At 38.0% G+C, this 25967-nt stretch overlaps 1 protein-coding gene across 2 annotated transcripts in view; it reads left to right on the top strand.

Annotated features, from left to right (window-relative positions):
* Positions 1 to 25967, top strand: part of PIK3C2A (phosphatidylinositol-4-phosphate 3-kinase catalytic subunit type 2 alpha) — a 125449-nt gene that overhangs the window by 63458 nt on the left and 36024 nt on the right. For both annotated transcript variants that reach the window (XM_030794502.1, XM_030794501.1), the window contains exons 7-15: positions 1578 to 1657; positions 1786 to 1849; positions 10938 to 11081; positions 12390 to 12438; positions 12520 to 12730; positions 15192 to 15314; positions 17778 to 17945; positions 24441 to 24552; positions 24921 to 25066. In XM_030794502.1, the coding sequence (XP_030650362.1) occupies positions 1578 to 1657; positions 1786 to 1849; positions 10938 to 11081; positions 12390 to 12438; positions 12520 to 12730; positions 15192 to 15314; positions 17778 to 17945; positions 24441 to 24552; positions 24921 to 25066 (1097 nt within the window). The remainder of the gene's footprint in view (positions 1 to 1577; positions 1658 to 1785; positions 1850 to 10937; positions 11082 to 12389; positions 12439 to 12519; positions 12731 to 15191; positions 15315 to 17777; positions 17946 to 24440; positions 24553 to 24920; positions 25067 to 25967) is intronic.

The raw sequence follows: 25967 nt of genomic DNA, 5'->3' as shown, positions 1-25967 counted from the left end.
ATAACTGAATTCCATTTGTTTGAATCTGAATAATTCTGCTAATTTGCCAATTTTCAACTTGTACATTTTTCATGATTTCATGGTTGGAATGGGGTGATGAACTCATCCTCAACAGGAATCTTCTTAGCAAATGAGGGGAGATGTTCAATCATGGAGGTTTAGGTAACATAGTCCTTAGAGATAGAGGCATATTTGAAAATCAAAGTGGAGAAATTAAAAGTTTGGTTGGTAATAGCTTTATACAAGAGTGAAAACATTAGGGTGAGTCAGGGAAGAATGAGGAAGAAGGAAAAATTTTGAATACTAAATATGGGTTGGAGAGGAAAAGAAAATCCACACTGACCTTTGTACCAAACTGAGAAAAATAAATTATTCATCACAAAATGAAAACTAATTCCCTGTTTTAAAAGTTCACTACTTCAGTAGGTGGATGTTCTTTAAAAAAAAAAAAAAGTGCTTTCAGTGCTTTCTTTTGAGGTTAAAGCAAAATAGAATGCAGCAAATTTAGCCATTTTGTTTTACTGCATGAACCCTTGATGAACTTAAAATTGAATTTTTAATCTCTAAAGAGAATTATTCTTCATTTGTTAGAATTTTGGATGGAAAAATATCAGTGATGTCTGCTTTCTTTTTTTCTTGGTTTCCTTGAGTTTTGCTTTTATGTTAGGTAGAATTCATTTCAATTAGGTAAAGACTATTACATAAAATTTAGTACATTTTGGCAGTCATTGGTAACTTTTCAGTTTCTTAAGGAATGATGTTCTTTTTTTTTTCTTTTGGAGACAGAATTTCCCTCTGTCATCCAGGCTGGAGTGCAGTGGTGTGATCTTAGCTCACTGCAACCTCTGCCACCCACGCTTAAGCGATTCTCGTGCCTCAGCCTCTGGAATAGCTGGAACTGCGGGCATGCACCAACCTACCCAGCTAATTTTTTTTTTTTTTTTTTTTTTTTTTGTATTTTTGATAGAGACAGGGTTTTGTTGTGTTGGCCAGGCTGTTCTCGAACTCCTGGCCTCAAATGATTCACCTACCTCGGTCTCCCAAAGTGCTGGGATTACAGGCGTGAGCCACCGCACCCTGCCAGGAATGATGTTTTTGACTACATTTGCATAATGTAGACTTAGGGTAGAAGAGCAAGTACCTTGTTCATGATGGGGAGTGGGAGGAAAATTTATTATCATTAGAAAAAATAATGCAGAAATTTAAATGACCTCTTCCCCATCTGTTTTCTACCCCATATTCATTTGGCTATCAGCCATCTTTAAAGTGTTTTTAGCTCTCTATTCTCTATATATAGAACAGAAATAGTTTTTGTTCCAAAAGCTATTTATATATCTGAAAGTAGACTTGAAAGCATTTATGTTTTCCATTTAACAAACAAGTTTTTTTTCAGGATGTTGACTCACTTTTTTTCTGAGTCAGTTACAAATAATATTTAATTCTGATAGAACTTTATTTTCAGTTCTCAGAAAAACACTTTAGTTTCAAGATTTTATCATACACTTAACTATATTTAATTTTACAATAGAAAGACCAAAGAGTGGATTTGATTTTTTTGTGTATATGTGTTTGTTTAGGCAGAAGATGATGAAACACCCGTGGATTTAAACAAACACCTGTATCAAATAGAAAAACCTTACAAAGAAGCCATGAGGAGGTATATCTAAAGCATTAATTGCAGGTTTTCAGACTTTGTTTTTGGATGCAAATACGCTTATTTTGGTGATTAAAACAATCATTTTGTGTGTAGCATCCTTCAGCAACAATAACTGTTGTTTCTTTCAGACACCCTGTTGAAGAACTCTTAGATTCTTATCACAACCAAGTAGAACTGGCTCTTCAAATTGAAGTAAGTCTTAATTCACATTTTGGCATAATGACTTAAAGATTCTTGCTGCTTCTTTCTCTTAAATGGTAGTGTTGGCATTGGATTAAATACTTTAGGACTTTTAAGACTATATTCTTCTTTTTAATTTATAAAGAAAATAGGTTTAATTGACTTACAGTTCAGCATGACTGGGGAGGCCTCAGGAAACTTAAATCATGGAAGAAGGCACCTCTTCACAGGGCAGCGAGAGAGAATGAGGTTCAAGCGAATGAGGCCCATTATAAAATCATCAGATCTCATGAAAATTCACTCACTATCATGAGAACAGCATGGGGGAAACCACCCCCGTGATTCAGTTATTGCCACCTGGTCCCGCCCTTGACACATGGGGATTATTACATTTCAAGGTGAGATTTGGGGGGGACATAGAGCCAAACCACATCATTGTGTCCCTGGCCCCTCCCAAATGTCATGTCCTCACATTTCAAAACACAATCATGCCCTTCAAATAGTCTCCCAAGGTCTTAACTCATTCCAGCATTAACCCAAAAGTTCAAGTCCAAAGTCTCATCTGAGACAAGGCAAATCCCTTTTACCTATAAGCCTGTAAAATCAAAAGCAAGTTAGTTACTTCCTGGATACAATGGTGGTACAGGCATGGGGTAAATATAGCCGTTCCAAATGGGAGAGATTGGCCAAAACAAAGGGGCTACAGGCCCCATGCAAGTCCAGAATCCAATAGGGCAGTCATTAAAGCTTAAAGACTTTTTTTTTTTTTTTTTGAGGCTGAGTCTCCACGTGTTGCTCAGGCTGGAGTGCAGTGGCACGATCTTGGCTCACTGCAACTTCTGCCTCCTGGTTCAAGTGATTCTCCTGCCTCAGCCTCCTGAGTAGCTAGGATTAGAGGCATGCCTCACCATGTCTGGCTAATTTTTATATTTTTTAGTAGAGATGGGGTTTCACTATTTTGGCCAGGCTGGTCTCGAACTCCTGACCTCAAGTGATCCTCCCACCTCGGCCATCTAAAGTGCTGGGGTTACAGGCGTGAGCCACCGTGCCCAGCCAAAACTATATTCTTGACATTAATGTTTAATGTCTTGTTTTTGTACCTAACTTACCCCCAAAATTTTCAGTAATGCTTAAATTAACATGTTTATTCTCACTTCAGCTCTGTTGCCAAGAAGAACCTTCAGTTCAACTCTAAAAGCATTTATTGGATGCTTACTATATGCTGAATGCTAGAGTTATGAAAATGAATGACCTAGTCCCCACCTATCAGGAACTTAAAAACTAGTGGCGAGGGATTTAAACAAAACTTCAATATAGTATAGTAAAATGTATTATAGAGGTATGCGTTGGAGTAAAGGAGATCAAGGAAGGGCACCTTACCTAAGTTGAGGGTTCAAGGAAGGCCTCTTAGAAGGGATGTTCCCTGAACCAAGTCTTATACAGTTAGCAAGAAAAAAATTGGGAAGGGTATATACACAAAAGCAGATAGGTGTGATATTTACATGGAAGTATAAGCAATTCTGTGATAAGAGTACAAAGTATAAAATGAAGATTAGCAGATGACATTGATAGCTGTGATTGTTATACTTATAATCCATGTTAAGCAATTTTACTTTATCTTCTAGGTCAGGAGACCATATCCAGTCTACTTTCTAATTTGTAAATTAAAAAAAAAAAAATTTAACAAAACCACACCCCTGGATTTTTTTGTTGTTGTTGTTTTTTGTTTTCTGAGACAGAGTCTCACCTTGTCACCCAGGCTGGAATTCAGTGATGTGATCTTGGCTCACTGTAATCTCTGCCTCCCGGGTTCAAGTGATTCTTCCCACCTCAGCCTCCCTAGTAGCTGGGATTACAGGTGTGTGCCACCACTCCTGGCTAATTTTTGTATTTTTGATAGAGACAGGGTTTCACCGTGTTGGTCAGGCTGGTTTCAAACTCCTGACCTCAAGTGATCCACTCGCCTTGGCCTCCCATAGTGCTGGAATTACAGGCATGAGCCACTGCGCCTGGCCCCATAACCCCCTCCTCCTTTTTTTTTTTAAACATACTGTCTCTTGTCATTTACATTTGTGCTCCAACACTAGAGTTGAGTAGTTGGAACAGAGATTGTATATCCTGCAAAACCTAAGCTGTTACTGTTTGGCCCTGTACAGAAAAAGTTGGCCGACTCCTGCTCTAGCCACTTAAGGTGTTTTTAGCCTAGGGTAGGTTGGGTGAATTGTTTAGCCCTGTGATCTGAAATCACTCTGGCTGTATTGTGGAAGTTAGATTTCAGATTGGGATTGGTTTCAGAGCGAGTATTTAGAAAGGTTTTTATAGTAGTCCAGGTGAAAGATAAAGAGCATGGAGAAGTTAAAAAGGAGAGAACTGATTAACAATATTTTGGAGATAAAATTGAAAAGATTTTAATAGGTTATGAGATGTGAGTGAAGGGGAAAGAGTATGAGTGTAGGATGGCTTCCATATTTTTATCTACAAGTACATTCTTATCAACATATAAATATATTTATTCAAAAATATTCACTGAATATCTCTGGTAAGTTGGAGTTTACTAGAATCTGGAGTTTCATATGGAGTGTCCAGGCTAGAGATAATAAACTTGGAAATCATCAGAATATAAATTGTATTTTGCAGCCATAGGCAGGATGAGGTCACCAGGAAAATCATTGTAGATGAAGAAGAAGAGTTGCCCATCTTAAAAAAAAAAATCCCCACCCCGCCCCCCGCCTCAGGAGCCACACCATTTCCCTATTCTCCTTGCCGCAAAACTTCTGAAAGCTAAGTGGTTTTGCCGCTTCCATTTCCTTTCTCCCCATTCTCTTATATGCCCACTCCAATCAGTTTAGTACTTCCCTGAAACTGTACTTATTAAGGTCATCAAGGATTTCCATGATCCTAAATTCAGTAGTCAGTTCCTAATCTGTTGATCGATTGATGGATGGATGGATGGATGGATGACAGGGTGTCACTCTGTCGCCCAAGCTGTAGTGCAGTGGTGTGATCACAGATCACTGCAGCTGCAACCCCCTGCAGATTTCTCTATGTTGTCTGGGCTGGTCTTGAACTCCTGGGCTCAAACAATCTTCTTGCTTCGGCCTCCCAAAGTGTTAGGATTACAGATGTGAGCCACCATGCCCACCAACTCTTTATTCTTCTCAACCTGTCTGTATTTTTTGATACAGTTGATCATGTCTTTCTTTTTGAAATACTTAGTTTGGCCTCTGGGATACCACCCTCTTGCTTTCCTTATTTCCATTAGCTGCTCTGTCTCACTCTTACTTGTGGCTTCTTCCTTATCTTTCTGACTACTAAACATCAGCATATCCCCACAGCTCAGTTCTAGGACCTCTTCTCTCTGTATTCACATCCTAGGTGATCTTGGTATATCCCTATACTGATTGACTCTGAAATTTATATGTCTAACCTTAACCTTTTCCACAACACCAGACTCAAATATCTATTACTTGACATCTTTATGTGAATATCTAATTAATTGACATCTCAAATTTAAGATGTACAAAACTGAATTTTTATAGTATCCTTCATATCTATTCATCAGCTTTCCCTTCCTCTTTTTAAGAATTTATTTTTTAAGAGCAATATTAGGTTCAGAGCAAACTGAGAGGAAGGTACAGAGATATCTCATATACCCCCTTCCCTACACATGCATAGCCTGACCTCATTATTTCCCTTTTTAATAAATGGCAATTTTGTCTTCCATTTGCTCAGGCCAAAACCCTGGAGTCATCCTTGATGTCTCAAGAAAAAGATCTTATACATTTCACATTCAGTCTAATTCTGGTCAACTCTACCTTGAAAACACGTTTAGAATGTGAGCACTTTCATCACTACCGAAGCTATAACTCTAGTCAACTGCAGTAGTTTCTTACTAATTTCCCAGTGTCTACCCCTGCCCTCTGCATTATGTCTTCCACAGGCAACCAAAATGATCTTTTGAAAATAAGTCACTAAATGTAATTTGATATCCTGGATTATATTCTGGAAGATAAAAAGCTCATTAGTGGAAAAGTTGGTGAAATCTGAATAAAATTTGAAATTTACTTGATAGAATATACCAGTGTTAATGTCTAGCTTTGACAAATGTAACATGGTTTATGTAAGATTTACTTAGTCTAGTCTTCCAACATTATATGGGAACTTTGTATTTTTTTATAACTGTCTATAAATTTAAAATTATTAAAAGGTAAAGATTTTAAAAATGAAAATAGGAAAATTAGCCGGGTATGGTGGTGTGTACCTGTAATCTCAGCTACTCAGGGGGCTGAGGTAAGAGAATTGCTTGAAACCAGGAGGTAGAGGTTGCAGTGAGCTGAGATCGCACCACTGCAGTCCAGTCTGGGTGAATGAGACCTGTCTTAAAAAAAAAAAAAAAGAAAAGAAAAGAAGAGCAGAAAGCAAAATAAGAGAAAATCAAAGGCAGAAGGTGGGGCTTTGAAAAGATAACGTTTGTAAATCCTTTAAAAAGTGTTAGATCATGTCACTCCTTCGCTGAGAATCCTGTTTACTATTTTACTTAGTAAAATTCAAAGCCCTAATTGTAGCTTCAAGGTTCTGCATAGTATGACTCACTACCTCTCTGATCTGGCTTCTTATCACTTCCCTTTCTTTTTTTTCTGGTTGATTATCTGCCTGTTATGTTCCCCACTGGGGACCCCTGTGCGTGTTGTTCCCCTCTAAATGCTTTTCCCTGTGACATTTGCATGGCTCACCCTTACACTTTTTTAAGGTCAGTGCCCAAATATCACCAGAGATTTCTTTACTCACCATCTTATCTAAAATAGTAACTCTATATTATACTTATCCCCCTCCTTTATTTTTGTAGCTTTATTGAGGTATAATTTATATATCATAAAATGTATCCATTATATGCACACAATTCAGTGATTCTTAGCCAATGCATAGAGTTGTATAATTATCACCACAATCCAGTTTTAGAACATTCTCATCACTCCCAAAAAAGTTTCCTTGTACTGATTTGCAGTCAATCCTCACTCCCAGCCTCAGCCCCAAACAACTACTAATCTGATTCCTATTTCTATAGCTTTGCCTCTTCTGGACATTTCATGTACATGGAATCATGTACTATGTAGTTTTTTACATCTGGTTTCTTTCACACACCATACTGTTTTTGAGGTTCATCCATGTTGTAGTAGGCATCTATAGTTCTCTTTTTTCTTGCCGAAAAATATTCCAGGCTACCCTACATTTTGTTTATTTGCCAAATGATTAACATTTGGACTTAAACTTTATAATTTTTGGTTATCACGAATAATGCTGTTATAAACATTTATGTATGAGCCCGTGGATATATGTTTTAGTTTCTTTTGGATGGATTTTAGGAGGAGATCAAGAAGTTGCTGAAGCTTTTTTTGTTTTTGTTTATTTTATCTTTTTTAAAGAAATGGAGGTCTCACTGTCTTGCCCAGGCTGGCTTCAAACTCCTGGGCTCAAGAGATCCTCTCACATCAGCTTCTCAGGTAGCTAGGATTATAGGCACACACCACTGTGCCCAGCTAGGAAGTTGCAGAGGTTTTGATTACACCTGGCCTTTAGTTTTCTGAAGATAGAATGTTAATTCAATTTGCTAAAATGAAGTTAGGATGGCAGTAGGGGTTTTGAGGCAAGGAATAATGGTTTGGTTTAATATCCTATAGGGAATGGGAAGGAGACCTGACCAAGGGCAGATAAAAGGAATTTTGGGTGCCATGGAAGTTCGTGCTGAAACTGAGGACTGTTGAATCTATAAGATTTTCCTAAAAGTGCTCAGCTGCCTGGTAGAAGAAGCAGAGAAGAGTTTAGTCAGAATGAGGCAGTGAGGACAGAAGAGAGTTTGGTCAGAATGAGGGTGTAAGGACTGGAAGCAAAGGGGTTGTAACCAGATATGATATTGTAGTTAACGTTTCAATAGGATACAGTTTGGGGGTTGAATATATTGTGAATTTTCCACATGGACGTTTATGTAACTGAGGCTTGTATTATAGGATGTAGGGTAGAAAGTTAGATAAATATCCAGTGCAAAAATATGGCACGCAGTGGGAGAAATGACCATGTCAGTAGTAAGATGTATCAGCGTGGGCCAGCCACGAGACGGAAACTGTACTAAGTTATTTGAAAAGGGAAATTTAGACATGGCATGGTGGCTCACGCCTGTAATCCTAGCACTTTAGGAGGTGGAGGTGGGTGGATCACCTGAGGTCAGGGGTTCGAGACCAGCCCAATATGGCGAAAGCCAGTCTCTACTAAAATTACAAAATTAGCCGGGCATGGTGGCACATGCCTGTAATCCCACCTTCTCGGGAGGCTGAGGCAGGAGAATCATTTGAACCCAGGAGGTGAAGGTTGCAGTGAGCTGAGATCATGCCACTGCACTCCAGACTGGGTGACAGAGTGAGATTCCACCTAAAAAAAAAAGAAAAAAAAAAAAAGGAAATTTAAAGAATCATTAGGCCGGGCGTGGTGGCTCACGCCTGTAATCCCAGCACTTTGGGAGGCGGAGGCAGGCGGATCACCTGAGGTCAGGAGTTCGAGACCAGCCTGGCCAACATGGTGAAACCTTGTCTCTACTTAAAAAAAATATATAAAATTAGCTGGGCATGGTGGCAGGCACCTGTAATCCCAGCTACTTGGGAGGCTGCGGCCGGAGAAACGCTTGAACCCGGGAGGTGGAGGTTGCAGTGAGACAAGATCACACCATCGCACTCCAGCCTGGGGGACAAAAGTGAGATTTTGTCTCAAAAAAAAAAAATCATAAATTAGTAAAAGATGATTAATTGCTTTAAAGGGTGAAAGAGGACTGTAAGGCAGGAATTGGCATACTATGGCTCACACACCAAATCTGGCCTGCTCTCTGTTTTTGTAAATAAAGTTTTATTGGACCTATAGTGACAGTCATTTGGTCATTTGTTTATGTATTGTTTGTGTCTGTGTTCATGCTTTAATGGCAGAGCTGAATTGGTGCCAGAGACTGTATGGCCCACAAAGCCTAAAATATTTACTAACTGGCCTTTTAAAGGAAAAGCTTGCCAATACTACTCTAAGGGGTCCAGCGATAGGAGGTGCATAAAAGCAGCTGTCACCTCTAGGCTGAGGAAAAAAGGACAGTAAAACACTCTAAGGACTGTGATAAAGTCTCTCCCCCAACCTTAGACTGAAATTTAGCCTCTTTGAAGAGAGTATGGCTCTCACAGGAATACATAGTTGCCTATGGCAAAGAAACCTGCTAGATAACTTTAGCCAAAGCTGTCAGGTAGGAGAACGTAGCATGAGGGTGCAGCTAGAGGTAGCTTTTGAGGACTACTGAGCTCTCACACTGAATTAAAAAAAAAAAAAAAAAAAAAAAAAAAAAAGCAAGCTGGCTGTTTTTCCTCTTCTGGGGCATTTGGCATACCCTCATAAGCTTTCCTAGCCTCTAACAAAACTAGGCTGTCCTGAACCCCTGGTAATAGAATTGTTTACCTTTGTACCAAGAAGGTTGAGAAGGCACCAAAATCTGCATGTGGTGTGTACTCAGGTAGACTTTGAGGGGTTCGTGCTGTGAGACCTAAAGCTCTTATGAGATTGTCCAAAACAAAAAACATGTCAGCAGGGCCTATGGTGATTCCATGTGTGCTAAATGTGTTAGTGACAGGATCAAGCATGCTTTCCTTATCAAGGAGCAGAAAATCATTGTGAAAGTGTTGATAGCACAAGCACAGAGTCAGAAAGCTAAATAAAAGATGAAGCTTTTTTGAGTAATAAAAATTAAAAGACTTTTTAAAAAAATTAGAAGGCAGGAACCCAAATAGGAAGTGTCTTCCTAATGCTCTTGCCTTGGAGGGTCCTTTCTGTGTGTTCAATTGACAAAACCTAAAAATGCACTAGCTTGGCAAAGAGAAATGTTTATAGGGTCTAGCTCTAGTATCAGAAAGGAGAGCAGAGGAAGGGTGGATTTGGAACTGATAGACAATAAATTGATGATTGGCACTTAAAGAGTAATGTACGCTGGGCGCAGTGGCTCACGCATGTCATCCCAGCACTTTGGGAGGCTGAGGTGGGCAGATCACCTGAGGTCAGGAGTTTGAGACCATCCTGACCAACATGGTGAAACCCCATCTCTACTAAAAATACAAAAATTAGCCAGGCATGGTGGCAGACACCTGTAATCCCAGCTACTTGGGAGGCTGAGGCAGGAGAATCACTTGAACCCGGGAGGTGGAGGTTGCAGTGAGCCAAGATCCCACCACTGCACTCCAGCCTGGGCAACAGAATGAGAGTCCGTCAAAAAAAAAAAAAAGAGCAAAGTAATATGAAGTAATATAGGAGAATGGCATGACCTTCAAAACTGGAAAGATTTTTGCATGAAGGTGAAGTAAAAGGAAGCAGGAAGTATAAGTCAAATAAGCAAAAATGAGGAGCTAGAAAACAGGCCCCGAAGACTGCAGGGTAATTGGGTATTTGAGAAAATTAGGTGGTTTCATTTAAGCTTAAAGGTGAAGGTTTATAGTAGCCAAGCCTCAAGGGTGGAAAAATTTAAATTTTTGAGGGGTGGTATAGTACTGAGTTTCAGCCCATTCTAACAGTACTTGGCATAAAAGTTTGGCATAAATGTTTTATGAATTAATACATTATATAAGAATATTTCTTAATGAGATATGTACTTTTCAGGTAAATGTTGTCCAGTGTTATTAATATGTGTCCGACCTCTGAAGAACTTGGTTTTTGATACCGTATTTTTGCAGGAGGAAGAGAAGGGTTATTTTCAATGTGGAAATTATTTCCAAATGAGAATAAGAAAAAAATAGCTCTAGTTTTAGTGATTTGTTACTAATTTATGCTTCTACTTCTGATTCTAATGTAAAATTAATAGCAATTGGCATATGAATAATTGTGTCAGATGAAGTAAAAATTAACCAGGCCTTGCCTTTTCCTACTTTGAAATAAACTATACAATTGAAAAGCTATCTTTTTTCTTTTTCATCACAAAAGAGTAGAGGATATCTGTTAGGGATATCTAAGATACCTAGTTTCTGACTTTGTCTCTGGAATTGGTCCTTTAAATTTCACCTACCTATTTTTATTTTATTTTTTATTTTTAAAGAACCAGCACCGAGCAGTAGATCAAGTAATTAAAGCTGTAAGAAAAATCTGTAGTGCTTTAGATGGTGTCGAGACTCTTGCCATTACAGAATCAGTAAAGAAGCTAAAGAGAGCAATTAATCTTCCAAGGAGTAAAACTGCTGATGTGAGTATTTTTGGTAACTAGGATTTTATTACATGCAAATATGCACTTAAACAGGAGATTTTTGCCTTCTCCTAGACAAAATATTGTCATTTTAACTTTGGCTTTTACTTTTGGGTTGAATCACTTACTTGGTTAGGTGGGGATTCCTTGGTAAGAAGTTGGGCTGCCTTGGAAGAGCTTTATGAGAGTTGACATTCAACAGGTGGATGTCAAACTGTGAACCCTTTGTGTATAGAGGAGGATCTCTGGCATAAATAAGTTGGGTTGGGGTTTAAGGGTAGATAATTGAGCTTAGAAAACCTGGAGGACAATAACTATCACTTCTCCCTTGGGGTGGAAGCATCCTGATTATCAGTGGGGGAAGTTCTACTTTGGCTAATACTCCCTGTTGAAAAGACCAAGGGCCTCAGCTGTAATGCCTCAGAAGCAGCCAAGTTAGGGGCCTTCCCTTTAGATTATACTGTTGCTTTTAATAAAAGCTGTCCCTCATGATATTTCCAAGGGGATTTAATTAACTTGCTTCATAGGGACGTTTATATCTTTAATTGCGAGGATAAAAGAAGAGGTGTGTCTCACAGGCCACAATAAATACAAAGGATAGAAAAGTTATGTTGATGGTGTGCCCCTCGATATCTAGGAGATAACATAGTCCATACATTCTCAGAGATATCCTATCCATATGGTATGTAGAGATGTGGGTTTCTTTTTTTCTACTTTTTTATGTGCTTCTTTTTAGAAACATACATATATACATACACTCATACACACACACACACACACACACACACACACATATATATGAAATTACTTGGAGGTGATCAACTACCACGGACCTAATTTTGTCTGAGGCTTCTATTTATTTTACCCATTTGCTGGATAAAGGAGCAGACAATAGATAGGAGGGGAGTCAGTTTAGGTAATTATAAGCACTTTTTTGAGTCACCAACCAGGTGGTAATAGAGTTCTAGATTTTTTTCTTTAAGGATATTCTTATGTTGTTTTAGAGCGACTAATGGAAAAATACTGTACTTGTCACTTCTAGATTCCAAATTAATATTAACCAAGCAGATTTTATTGTGTTTCTGTGATATTTTACAGTAGTTTTTAGTTATTCTGATTTTCTTAATACTAAAAATAATCTTGGTTGTGGTTTTCCCTTTCTTTTTGCATTATTTATTTATTGTTTTATTAATTCTGTAGATACTTGGGAGGTTTCCCCTGGAAAGAGTTTCTCTGACATAGTATTTGACATTTTATATTATGTCATAGGCAATTTTCTGACTATTGTGTGTGTGTGTGCATGTGTAGGTGACTTCTTTGTTTGGAGGAGAAGACACTAGCAAGAGTTCAACTAGGGGTATGTGTTTAAATCTTTAAATTTTAGCAATAATATCGCCTTTTCAGAGAATCTATTAACTTTTTTTTTTTTTAAATCTAGGCTCACTTAATCCTGAAAATCCTGTTCAAGTAAGCATAAACCAATTAACTGCAGCAATTTATGATCTTCTCAGACTCCATGCAAATTCTGGTAGGAGTCCTACAGACTGTGCCCAAAGTAGCAAGAGTGTCAAGGAAGCATGGACTACAACAGAGCAGCTCCAGTTTACTATTTTTGCTGCTCATGGAATTTCAAGTAATTGGGTATCAAAGTAAGTAACGGTTTAAGCAGCCAGGCATGGTGGCTTGCACCTGTAATCCCAAGGTTTTGTGAGGCCACAGTGGGAGGATTGCTTGAGCCCAGGAGTTGGAGACCAGCCTTGGCAATGAGACCTCATCTCTACTGAAAAGTATTTTTAAAAAATTAGCTGGTCCGGCACGGTGGCTCATGCCTGTAATCCCAGCACTTTGGGAGGCTGAAGCGGGTGGATCACCTGAAGTCAGGAGTTCGAGACCAGCCTGACAAACATGGAGAAACCCTGTCTCTACTAAAAATACAAAATTAGCCGGGTGTGGTGGCACATGCCTGTAATCCCAGCTACTTGGGAGGCTGAGGCAGGAGAATCACTTGAACCCAGGAGGTGGAGGTTGCGGTGAACCAAGATTGCACCATTGCACTCCAGCCTTGGCAACAAGAGCTAAACTCCATTTAAAAAAAAAAATAGCCAGTGGTGGTGTGCACCTGTAGTCCCAGCTACTCAGAAGGCTGAGGCAGGAGTATTGCTCAAGCCAGGAGATGAAGACTGCAGTGAGCTATAATCATGCCACTGCACTCCAGCCTGGGTGACAGAGCAAGACCCTGTCTCAAAAAAATAAAAATAAAACATAAAAGAAAATATGTGCAGCTTTATCTAGCAACTATTCTAATCTTGTAAAATGTCATCAACCACTGTTATCTTGGTGTTTAAATGGCTAACCAGCAGATACTTACGTTATTCTCTTAAAAATTACAGAGGTGTTTGAAGCACTTCCAGTAAAAAAAAGTAACTCTTTACATGCCAAAAGCAGGAAAATAGGAAAACAGAGCAAATATAGCAGGAAAACAGAGCAAATGTCAATTAATTAGCCAATTTAAGACTGGTGTTCGTTCATTCTTTTTTTTTTTGAGATGGAGCCTTGCATTGTTGCCCAGGGTAGAGTGCAGTGGCGCGATCTCGGCTCACTGCAACCTCTGCTTCCAGGGTTCAAGCAATTCTTGTGCTTCAGCGCCCCCAGTAGCTAGGATTATAGGTGTGCACCACCATGCCCGGCTAATTTTTGTATTTTTAGTAGAGACGAGATTTCACCCTGTTGGCCAGGCTGGTCTCAAACTCCTGACCTCAAGTGATCTGCCTACCTCAGTCTCCCAAAGTTCTGGGATTACAGGCATGAGCCACCACACCCGGCCGCCAGTTTTAGTGTGTTTGAAAATGAATGTATGAACTGAAAAGTCAGAAATATTTTTAGTGAAATAGTTTTATAGTAGCTTAATGCTATAAAAAAGTCTACTGAAGAAATATCAAACATAAGTTTTGCTTAAATTGGGCTTTAGATTAAAATATAATAATAATTTAGTGACTTAAAAGTGATGTTTTAATTTATTCAATAAATATTTATTGAGCACCATCTGTGGGCAGTATTCTTAGTACCGGAGATTAAGTAGTACAAGGCAGCAAAAAACCTGTACTCTTCTGGAACTTGCATTTAAATGGATATTGATGGTATCTGAAGGTATTTCATTACAGAGATAACAATCTCCACATTCTCCATAGACATACACACACACACACACACACGTTTGTACATAGACACACACAAATATACATAGGGACACTAATGAGGTGAACAAATACCCAGTAGAAGACAATACAGAAAACGGTGAGAAAGATAGAAAGTAAGTGAATAAAATGCTGACATAAATAGGAGTAAATGGAATAAAGTTGAGAAAAATAACCAAATAGTTAGCTTAGGGGTATTGTGTGAACCAACGAAATTTGATTTGAATTAAATTTAGAATGATAAATAAATTGTATATATGAACAGAGTGGTTAACATGTAAGGCTAGCAGTAAGTTAGATTAAGTAGAGTACAATTTTATTGAATCTAAGACTCCTGCTTTACAAGATTACCTGACTGTATCCAACCAGCTGTGTACTTGGCAGTTAGTGGCTGAGTCACTGCAATCTAATGAGAGAATACAATAGCATCTGTTCCCATAAATGGAAGACTCCCAATAGACTAGGAAGATTGGCTTAATGCAAGTGAGGCACATGCTTAGCTGACTCTATTTCAGTAGCTTAGCAAAGGAAAATGCACCTAGGGAAGGTAATGTTTGTACTCTTTCTACCTAGAAATGAATAAATACATTATTCAGTGTTGTTCAACTAAAATCTGAAGCTAATAACTAACTGAGCACAAAATTAAAGTAAATTTTCCAGCTGGTGTTATTATGACCGTGCTTTAAACTGGGACCTAAGAACATACATTCCCCTTTTTATCCCCTTTACCAAACCTCTTTTCTATTTTCATAGAATTTGCAGTGGTTAAATTTCAGATGGACTTCTAAAAATTCAAATGAAAGGTGACCAGATTATTTCAGATATTACTCTCTTTGGAGGAAGAGCTGCTAATGTATTTGTATTAGTTAACTAATTTGTATTATGATAGAAATCAAGTTAAACTTTCTTTTCTCAGTTACGAAAAATACTACTTGATATGTTCACTGTCTCACAATGGAAAGGATCTTTTTAAACCTATTCAATCAAAGAAGGTTGGCACTTACAAGAATTTCTTCTATCTTATTAAATGGGATGAACTGTAAGTGAAATTTCTGGCTTTTTATTCTTTCAGTGTGTCCCGTTCTTTACTTTTTCCAATGTGTGCATCCTAACTTTAATTTTTATTGCAATTTTCATTGAAATTCATTAACTTCTTACTTATGTCTTAAGATCTCTTCTAGATATGATTTTATAGAACAGACTGAAATTCTCATTAAAAAATATGAAATACTGGCCGGGCGCGGTGGCTCACGCCTGTAATCCCAGCACTTTGGGAGGCCGAGGTGGGCAGATCATGAGGTCAGGAGATCAAGACCATCCTGACTAACACGGTAAAACCCCATCTCTACTAAAAATACAAAAAATTAGCCAGCCAGGCGTGGTGGCGGGCACCTGTGGTCCCAGCTACTCGGGAGGCTGAGGCAGGAGAATGGCATGAACCCAGGAGGCGGGGCTTGCAATGAGCCGAGATTGAGCTACTGCACTCCAGCCTAGGCGACAGAGTGAGACTCCGTCTCAAAAAAAAAAAAGAAAAAAAAAGAAATACCCCTTTAAGCCTTCATATTATTAAATTGCAAAAACATACCATTCTTTTTAGACTTTATCAAGTTAAAGATATAAATTTATAGTTATAGAAAGGAATGAAAGTTATAGAAAGACGGTATTTTATAGCATTGCTCACTTCAGTATTTATTCTGTAACACTATATAACAATTCTGGCTCTTAATCAACACTTAACGAAAAAAGTTATCTTTTTACTTTTTTAAGATGGAGTTTTGCCCTTGTTGCCCAGGCTAGAGTGCAGTGGTGTGATCTCAGCTCACTGCAAGCTCTGCCTCCCGAGTTCAAGCAATTCTCCTGTCTCAGCCTCCTGAGTAACTGGGATTACAGGCATGCTGCGCCACCATGCCTGGCTAATTTTTTGTATGTTTAGTAGAGTTGGGGTTTCACCATGTTGGCCAGGCTGGTCTTGAACTCCTGACCTCAGGTGATCCGCCCACCTCAGCCTCCCAAAGTGCTGGGATTACAGGCGTGAGCCACCGCGTCCAGCCGAAAAAACTTTATCTTAAATCCATGTACAAGATGATATTTTATACTATTCATATTTTTTAAATAGTGGTTTTTCTTTTCTTTTCTTTTCTTTTTTTTTTTTTTTTTTTTGAGATGGGGTCTCACTCTGTCACCCAACCTGGAGTGCAGTGGCGCAATCTCGGCCCACTGTAACCTCAGCTTCCCGGGTTCAAGTGATTCTCCTGCCTCAGCCTCCTGAGTAGCTGAGATTACAGGTGTGTGCCACCATGCCTGGCTGATTTTTTTGTATTTTTAGTAGAAAAGGGGTTTTGCCATGTTGGCCAGGCTAGTCTTGAACTCCTGACCTCAGGTGATCCGCCCACCTTGGCCTCCCAAAGTGCTGGAATTACAGGTGTGAGCCACTGTGCCTGGCCTAAAATAGTGTTTTTAAACTAAGGGAACTCTCATTATTTAGGCAGATAGACAGTTGCAGAACTTTTTACTATTAGTTCCACATTTATTAAATGTTTTCCTATTGTCTTATTTTCTTTCATATTATAAAATAATACATGTCTGTGAAAGCAATCAAGTAACACAAAAATGCATATAAGTAGAAGGTGTCACTCTGTTTTCAACATTTGCTATCTCAGAGTGCCTACTGTTGACTTCAAGTGTTCTTTCAGACTTAAAAAAATAATGCATTGCTAAACATATGTCTGTTGGTGTATATACTTTTTTTTTTCATGGGAGGGAAGAGAGGGAGGAAAGGAAGGAGGAAGGAAGGCTGTTTGTGTATATACTTATTATATATGTTTGTGTGCATTCTTACATCCCAAAACAGAAATTCTCATAAACATTCATCTAGTTTTTCCAAAAGGAAATAAAAATGACTAATATTATTTTGCCTGGAAATTGACACTAGAAATCTCAAAGGCATTTGCAAGTCTTTAAAGAAAGAAATGTTATGTTTTGAAATTTTATACTGTTAATAAAATTTATTTAAAATTTTTAATAGGACAAGTTAGCCAGACTTCCATTTAGCTAAAGGTTACTCAGTATTAAAGATTATTTGAGGCTGGCATGGTGGCTCACGCCTGTAATCCTAGCACTTTGGGGGGCCGAGTGGATCACCTGAGGTCAGGAGTTCGAGACCAGACTGGTGAACATGGTGAAACCCCATCTCTAGTAAAAATACAAAAATTAGCCGGGCGTGGTGGCAGGTGCCTATAATCCCAGCTACTTCGAGAGTCAGAGGCAGGAGAATCACCTGAACCCAGGAGGCGGAGGTTGCAGTGAGCCAAGATCGTGCCATTGCACTCCAGCCTAGGCAACAGAGCAAAAACACCGTCTCAATAAAATAAAATAAAAATACCAAAATAAAGATCATTTGAAAGGTTAAATACAATGCCTAAAATTGTCAGTCTCATTAAAGTGTTAAATTTCAAAATCATTCAATCTAATTTGTTCTATTAATACATTTTTCCCTCCATAGAATCATTTTTCCCATCCAGATATCACAATTGCCGTTAGAATCACTTCTTCACCTTACTCTTTTTGGAATTTTAAATCAGAGCAGTGGAAGTTCCCCTGATTCTAATAAGCAGAGAAAGGGACCAGAAGCTTTGGGCAAAGTTTCGTTACCTCTTTTTGACTTTAAACGGTAAGTATTACTAAATTGTAATGGTGAGTCACTGTGGACACATCTGCACATCAGAATTGGCTAGATGACGAGGAGGTGAGGGGAGGAACATAGATGAGTGAATGAGCCTCTTCAGTTTTTCTAATGTGATAAAAGGAGGTCAGTTCAGAGACAGGTTAGAGGAAATCAAAGTTATTCTGCTATATTCTGAACATATGTGAATAGGTATGCACAGCTTTGTTTGCCACTCACTGTTCCATGGAGAAAAGCAGTAGCCAATGACTGTCGTTTATATAAAGTACTATATTGTTGACATAATACCACAGTCTTATATGTTCCCTTGATATTAACCAAAGAACTTCGTTTTCCCTTTTCCCATTTCTTTCCTACTCTTCTCCAGTTTCAGAGAATCTATAGGTGCACATTATTCCCTTCCTTAATTGTCTTTACTAATCTATCCCTTACTGCCAAATGCCCCTAGTCTTTAATTGCCATACATCCCACAAGTATGCAAAACCCTATTAGGGATTCTTCCCCTTATCCTTAGGGGTAAGGGAATTTCTTTTGAGCTTGGTGTCTGTTAATAGCCACTGGAATAGTATAATCTATCTGGCCTTTCAGCTGAATATTTTAATTATGTTTTAAGGAATAATGTTTCATGAGATGATCAAGAGTTTTCCAAAGGAAAAAAAAATTGGGTAAGTTCGGGATATGTTACATTCAGCACATGGGTGCATTCTAGAGAATAGATGATGCACATTGGCATATTAAAGCATCTCTAAGCAGAGCTCTGTGGCTCATGCTTGTAACCCCAGCAATTTGGGAGTCCAAGGCAGGCAGATCACTTGAGGTCAGGAGTTTGAGACCAGCCTGGCCAACATGGTGAAATCCCACCTCTGCCAAAAATATAAAAATTAGCTAGCTGGGCATAGAGGCACACCCCTGTAATCCCAGTTACTCTGTAAGCTGAGGCATGAGAATCACTTGAACCCGGAGGCAGAGGTTTCAGTGAGCTTTTCCCCACCCCCTGCCAAAAAAAAAAAAAGCATCTCTAAAGTTCTAAAAGAAAAATTAAAAGGAAAAAAAAGCATCCCTAAAGCTTTGTAGTCAAGAAGACTATTTAAGTGGGTCTTATGACAATATATTTATTATAATAACAAAACACTTATATAGCACTTACTATGTGCTGGGTATTCATCTGAGTGCTACACAGGTATCCTTATATTTCTCACAACTGCTCTATGAAGTAAGTGGTGTTTTTATCCCTTTTTACTGGGGCGGGGGGGGAATCAAAGTACAGAGATTAAGTGACTTTCCCCAGGGCACTTAGCTAGTATGTGGTAGAATTGGGATTTGAACCAGGCAGTTTGGCTACAGGGTCTATATTCTTAACTATTACCCTATATTAACATACTGAAACTTAGATGATACTATGACACTTTTTTGTTGTTCTAGAATATATCTTTTGAAACCTTGTGTCCCTTGGGACAGTTTGGGAAATGCTTTAATAATAGATCTATTTAACTTAAGATAAAACAAATACTGAGAATGAAAATTTCTGCTAATCTAATACCTTTTCTTCTTAAATGGCAAATACACCATTTGATTTGCCAGTAATCATCTGTTGACAATAATAGGATGTTCAAAACACTGACTTGACAAATTTGTTCTTGAAATATTCTTTTCCCATGTGCTTAAAAATAACATTTATTGGCTGGGCACAGTGGCTCACACCTGTAATCCCAGCATTTTGGGAGGCTGAGGTGGGTGGATCACTTGAGGTCAGGAGTTCGAGACCAGTCTGGCCAACATAGTGAAACCCCATCTCTACTAAAAATACAAAAATTAGCCAGGTGTGGTGGCACACGTCTGTAATCCCAGCTACTTGGGATGCTGAGGCAAGAGAATTGCTTGAGGCTGGGAGGCAGAGGTTGCTGTGAATCAAGACTGCACCACTGGACTCCAGCCTGGGTGACAGAGCGAGACTCTGTCTCCAAAAGAAAAAAAAAAATACACATTTATTTAAAAAATATTTTTCTTTATTTTAATCACTTCCCCCATATTTGAGGAGGCAGTATAAGATTTTTTGTTTTCTACATTTTGGTGGGTTCAGATTTTAATACCTGACATAATTTTGAACTACCAAAGGCTAAAGAAAGGCAGTTGAAGGGATTACTGTTAATGGTGTGTATTAGGAACCTTTTGCTAAATATAATACATTACTACTCTAAAACAGAATATGTTTATATACTGTGAAGAATTGTATTCACCACTGTCTTTGATAAATTAGTGTCAGAGAGCAGTTATGTGAAAGTTAAATGTAATTTCATCATTATCATTAATTTTTATAAATAAATTCTGAAAACCTTCTTGCTCTTGAAAGCACCAGGAGTCTTTGCATAATTAGAGAACTATCACATTTTGCCACTTTTATTGTCTAGTAATAAATGGTTGTGTTAGATAAATGAGATAATATTCTTTCATAATTCAAGAGACTATCAAATGAAGGGCAGTTGACTTCTGCTAGACATTTAAATAGTTTGCATCCAACACTCTGCTGTTAAAATAGTGAATAGATTGTATTAAACTTGAGACTGCCAAGTAGTGCAGGCGATCTTGGTAATGTTGGGACTTCACGTTCAAGCAATACTCAGAAATTAAGAGAGAAGATGATTAAGAGAGATGATTATTATTATTACACTTTGTTTCTCTACATTAGTATATGTAGAGAAACAAAGTGTCATGTAGAGAAACAAAGTGTATAATACAGTTGAGTTAACCACTGTTATAACGATTAGTAATCCTAGTCTTGAAATTCTTTATGAAATAATTTCTGTTGAAGATGCAATCTTATATGACCTAATGGTCACTATTATTGAAGCCAAATGACTCAAAGGCATTTCATTCAGCCTTAATAACAAATGAGTTCTTTTTTAAAAAACTGTTTTTTTGTAGAGATGGAGTCTTACTATGTTGCCCAGGCTGGCCTCAAACTCCTGGCCTCAAGTGATCGATCTTCCTGCCATCCGATTCCAGATTATAGCGTGAGCTACCATGTCCAGCATAAATGAGTTCTTAACTAATTTTTCTGAAAACTGGCACATAAACAGAATTAAGCAGTTAACCTGTCTTTCCTTTACAGTTATTTCTGAGGGTTACCAAATAATTGAGGTGGCAAAGTTTTTTTTTTTGTATTTTTTGTTTTTTGAGATGGAGTCTCACTCTGTCACTCAGGCTGGAGTACAGTGGCATGATCTCGGCTCACTGCAACCTCTGCCTCCTGGGTTCAAGTGATTCTCATGCCTCAGCCTCCAGAGTAGCTGAGATTACAAGTGTGTGCTACCACGCCTGGCTGATTTTTGTATTTTGGGTAGAGACAGGGTTTCGCCATGTTGGCCAGGTTGGTCTCGAGCTCCTGGCCTCGAGTGATCCACCTGCCTCGGCCTCCCAAGTGCTGGGATTACAGGGGTGAGCCACCGCGCCTAGCAGTAATTGATATGACAAAGTTTTTTTTATAGAAAATCTTTAGCTAGCCCGTTATGGTGGCTCACGCCTGTAATCCCAGCACTTTGGGAAGCCGAGGCGGGAGTTTGAGACAACTCTGGCCAATATGGCGAAACCCTGTCTCTACTAAAAATACAAAAAAGTTATAGCCAGGTGTGGTGGCTCGTGCCTGTAGTCCCAGCTACCTGGGAGGCTGAGACGGGAGAATCGCTTGAACCGGGGAGGTGGAGTTTGCAGTGAGCCGAAATTGCGCCACTACACTCCAGCCTGGGTGACAGAGCGAGACTTCATCTCAAAAAAAAAAAAGTGAAAATCTTTAGATAATAGATGCAGAAGGAATGATAGAATTAGAATATTATAATTTTGCAACCCATACTGAAATAATATATTTCGGCCAGGGTTTCTCAATCTTGGCAGTATTGACATTTCAGGCCAAATAATTTTTTGTTGTGGAAGATTGTTTTGTGCATTGTAGGATGTTTAGCGGCATCCCTAGATTCTACCCACTAGATGCCAGTTGTCCCCCCCAGTTTACAACCAAAATTATTTGCAAACTACCAAATGTCTGCTGGAAGGAAAATCACTCCCAGTTGAGAATCATTGATCCAAGCAGTGATCATCAGTGTTGCCTTTTTTATTTTTTGTTTTAAAACCTTAAAATCTGTGAAAATGCCTTCCTAAAACCATTAAATAGTTTTTCTGCAACTTCATAATTGATGGCTTAAACTGGATAGCACTAGAACTAAACTGATCAATAGTAACATCACAGAGAGATAACCCAAACAGTGTGTACCTTTTAATTTGATAGAATAAGAAGTAGTATACAATACCAATTGCGAAATAGTAAGTATTCTTGCCAAATAACTAAATCTGAATGAAATCAGGCCTCTAGGTCTAACTTCTTCTCTATGGAAAATACAGGAGGATATGTTAAATGACACCAGAGGAGTCATTTAACCAGCAAAATTCAGGATATGGAAAATTCTACAGACCAAAAGGCCTGGTATCAACAGATAAATAGCAAGTGGAGAAAAAAAGAGAAGGAGACCAAACAAGAGTTAACAAACTTTTTCTGTAAAGGGTGCCAGATAAAAGTAGTTTAGGCTTTGCAGACCATATAGACTCTGTCACAAATGCAAAAGCAGTCATAGACAGTACATAAACAAATGAGCATGGCTATGTCTGGTAAAAGTTTACTTACAAAGCCAGGTGTAAAGGCCAGTTTGTTTATACGTGGCTATAAATAAACTTTGTAAAGGCAGGTTGGAGTTTGCTGACCCTGAATTAAAAGATGCTTAAAAAGACATCCAAATGTGTTGTGCCACTGCCCTCCAGCCTGGGCCACAGACCGTCTCAAAAAAAAAAAAAAAAAAAAAAAAAAAGACATCCAAATGCAAGTGTTAGGCATTGCTTGGATCTTGTTTTAAGCAAACCAACTGTTTTTAAGAAACATCACTTATGGGACAATCAGGGAAATTTGAATAGTGAATAGATATTTTATGGTCTTAAGTAATTATTGTTAATTATTTTAGGAGGGATAATGGTATTGTACTTATTACAGGAAACTTTATTTTTTAGAGATATATAACAGTATTTATAGATGAGATAATATGATCAGGATTTGCCTTAAGTCTAGTTGGAAGTAAGGGTGGTTCTTAGACATAACGGACTATAGCCCGGTGTGGTGGCTCACACCTGTAATTCCAGCAGCTCAGGAGTTCAAGGCTGCAGTGAGCTATGATCACACCACTGCATGCCAAGCACTGCATGCCAGAGTGAGACCGATCCCCTTATATATATATATGATGGATTATAACGTATCAAAGATTCAAAGCCTGTTTGTCAAGAGAAAAATTTACAACTAGAGTCTAGTTTTGGTAAAGATATTTGCTGTTTGAATAAAACGAACAAAGATTTGGCAAACTATAGTTTTCTGCTTTTGTATATCTTATGTTGTTTTTCAGAAATTTCTTCTGTATAAAGATATGTCAATATCTTTTAAAGAATGTTTTGATTGAGTAGGCCATAAATTAGTAGTCTAGGGCAAGGGTCAGCATACTTGAGCCCATTGCTGCTTTTTATAAATACAAATACAGTTTGTTAGAGCATAGCATGCATATACATTTATGTGTTGTTCTTGGCAAATTTGAACTACAAGAGCAGAATTTAGTCTTGCAGCAGAGACTGTATGGTTCACAAAGCCCAAAATATTTACTCTCTGGCTCTTTATAGGAAAAATTGGCAGACCCCTAGCCTAGGAAACAGATAAAACTTCTCATATCTGGCCAGGTACGGTGGCTCACGCCTGTAATCCCGGCACTTTGGGAGGCTGAGGCAGGCAGATCATATGAGCCTCAGGAGTTCAAGACGAGCTTGGGCAACATGGCGAAACCCCTTCTCTACAAAAAAAAAAAACAAGAATTAGCTGAGCATGGTGGCACATGCCTATAGTCCTAGCTACTTGGGAGGCTGTGGTGGAACAATCATCTGAGCCCAGGGAGGTCAAGGCTGCACTGAGCCATAGTTGTGCTACTACACTCCAGCCTGGGTGACAGCAAGACCCTGTCGCAAAACAGAACAAAAAAACTTGTTTTCTTTGGCATGTATTTTTGATCTAATGATTAAAGTCGGGAAGCAGTTCTGTAATCCAAACCACCACCTTGAGATATATTTCTTTGTAGAAAATCTTCAAAGACTATTCTTAACCTTCCTATTTATAGAAGTTGTTTTCTGAGTCCTTACCTTTTTTGTGTTCTGTCCTCAACACCATTTTCCCCAAGATAATGTCCTTTAATTCTCCCTCTCTTTGTTCCCACCCTACATTTCAATACATTTACCCTACACCTAAAAAGTTTCAGTACAATGTGGAGAGTGAATCCTTCTGGTATGTTCTTAAAGATATCTTTTTATTTAGTTGATCTCATACTAACTTTTCAAATTCATTACATGTGTTGTGAATTTTGAATTGATTTTTAAAATGAAAATCACATTATTCTTTTTACATCCATGAAGGTTTTTAACATGTGGAACTAAACTTCTATATCTTTGGACTTCATCACATACAAATTCTGTTCCTGGAACAGCTACCAAAAAAGGATATGTCATGGAAAGAATAGTGCTACAGGTAATGGTACTTCTTGACATGTAGAGAGGTGTAAATTAAAATTTCTTCGTAAAATGTGTGTGTGTATACCATGATTTGGGTTGTTAAAGAAACCTAACTGATCTTGTTTTAATCTCAGGATCTATCTTCTATTTTAATATCAATACTTCTGAGAAGCAGTAAAACATGCACTGTACCCATCCCAAGAAATATGTATGTGCTATTGAGAATTACCAACAATGGTAATCAATTGCAACAAGAAGCATTAATTTAATATTCAATGTAAATACACCCTGATTGCTAAGAAAAATCTGTTTTCTTAAAGACAAAGAGGTTAACGTGGTAAATATGTAGACTGTAATTTGATCAATTTCTGTTAAATTTTAAAGGTTGATTTTCCTTCTCCTGCATTTGATATTATTTATACAACTCCTCAAGTTGACAGAAGCATTATACAGCAACATAACTTAGAAACACTAGAGAATGATATAAAAGAGAAACTTCTTGATATTCTTCATAAAGACTCATCACTTCGGTATGCTCTGTTTATTCTGTTTTGGGCTAAGTATCTCCTATAATGTAAAAGTCAAGTTAAGGCTTACATTAAATAACCTGATTCTGTTCATGATTTATCAGCTTTCTTGGTGTAGAAAGTTTTCTATTTAACTTACTTTTTTTCCTTTTTTCCTTTTTTTTTTTTTAAATAATCTACAAAATTTTTGTCTCGAGGGCCAGCTAGTATTTAACTGACTTTTAAAATTATATGAAAAGACTACATAACTGTATAAAAGTTTAGAAAATTGTCAAGTCAAACCTTTTTACTTAAACAAAAGGCAAACAATAGACTGGAAACTATATTTACAATAAATATCAAGAGATTTTTTTAACCGTAAGGAACTTTTTCTTATTAATAAGATTAAGACCCAGAACTCAGTAGTCAAGGAGACTTAAGTATGAACAAGCAATTTTTTTTAGAAAAATACAATACTTTTAAACAATCTGAAAAGATGTTCAATTTCTCAGTAATCAAGGAAATATAAATTAATTCAAGATACCATCTAACACATCAGAGTGGCAAAAATTAAAATACCTTGTTAAAAGTGTTGATAAGGATACATAAAATGGGAATTGTACTATTTGCAGAAGTACAAAAAGCTATGTCTCCTTTGGAGAGCAATTTGGCAAAATCTACAAGGTTATAATGTGTATATTCTGTGACCCAGCAGTGCCATTTCCAGTTATATAAAACTCTTTTATATTTGCTTATGGAATCAAGAATATTCATTGCAGTATTTATTTGGATTATTGAAAAACTGTTTGGAGACTGGGCATGGTGGCTCATGCCTGTACTCTTGACACTTTGGGAGGCTGAGGTGGGAGGATTGCTTGAGCCCAGGAGTTGGAGAACAACCCTGACAATATAGTGAGACCCCGTC

Source organism: Nomascus leucogenys, chromosome 15 (assembly GCF_006542625.1).
Source record: "Nomascus leucogenys isolate Asia chromosome 15, Asia_NLE_v1, whole genome shotgun sequence".
Taxonomy (NCBI): domain Eukaryota; kingdom Metazoa; phylum Chordata; class Mammalia; order Primates; family Hylobatidae; genus Nomascus; species Nomascus leucogenys.
This window is presented reverse-complemented; position numbering and strand designations above follow the sequence as displayed.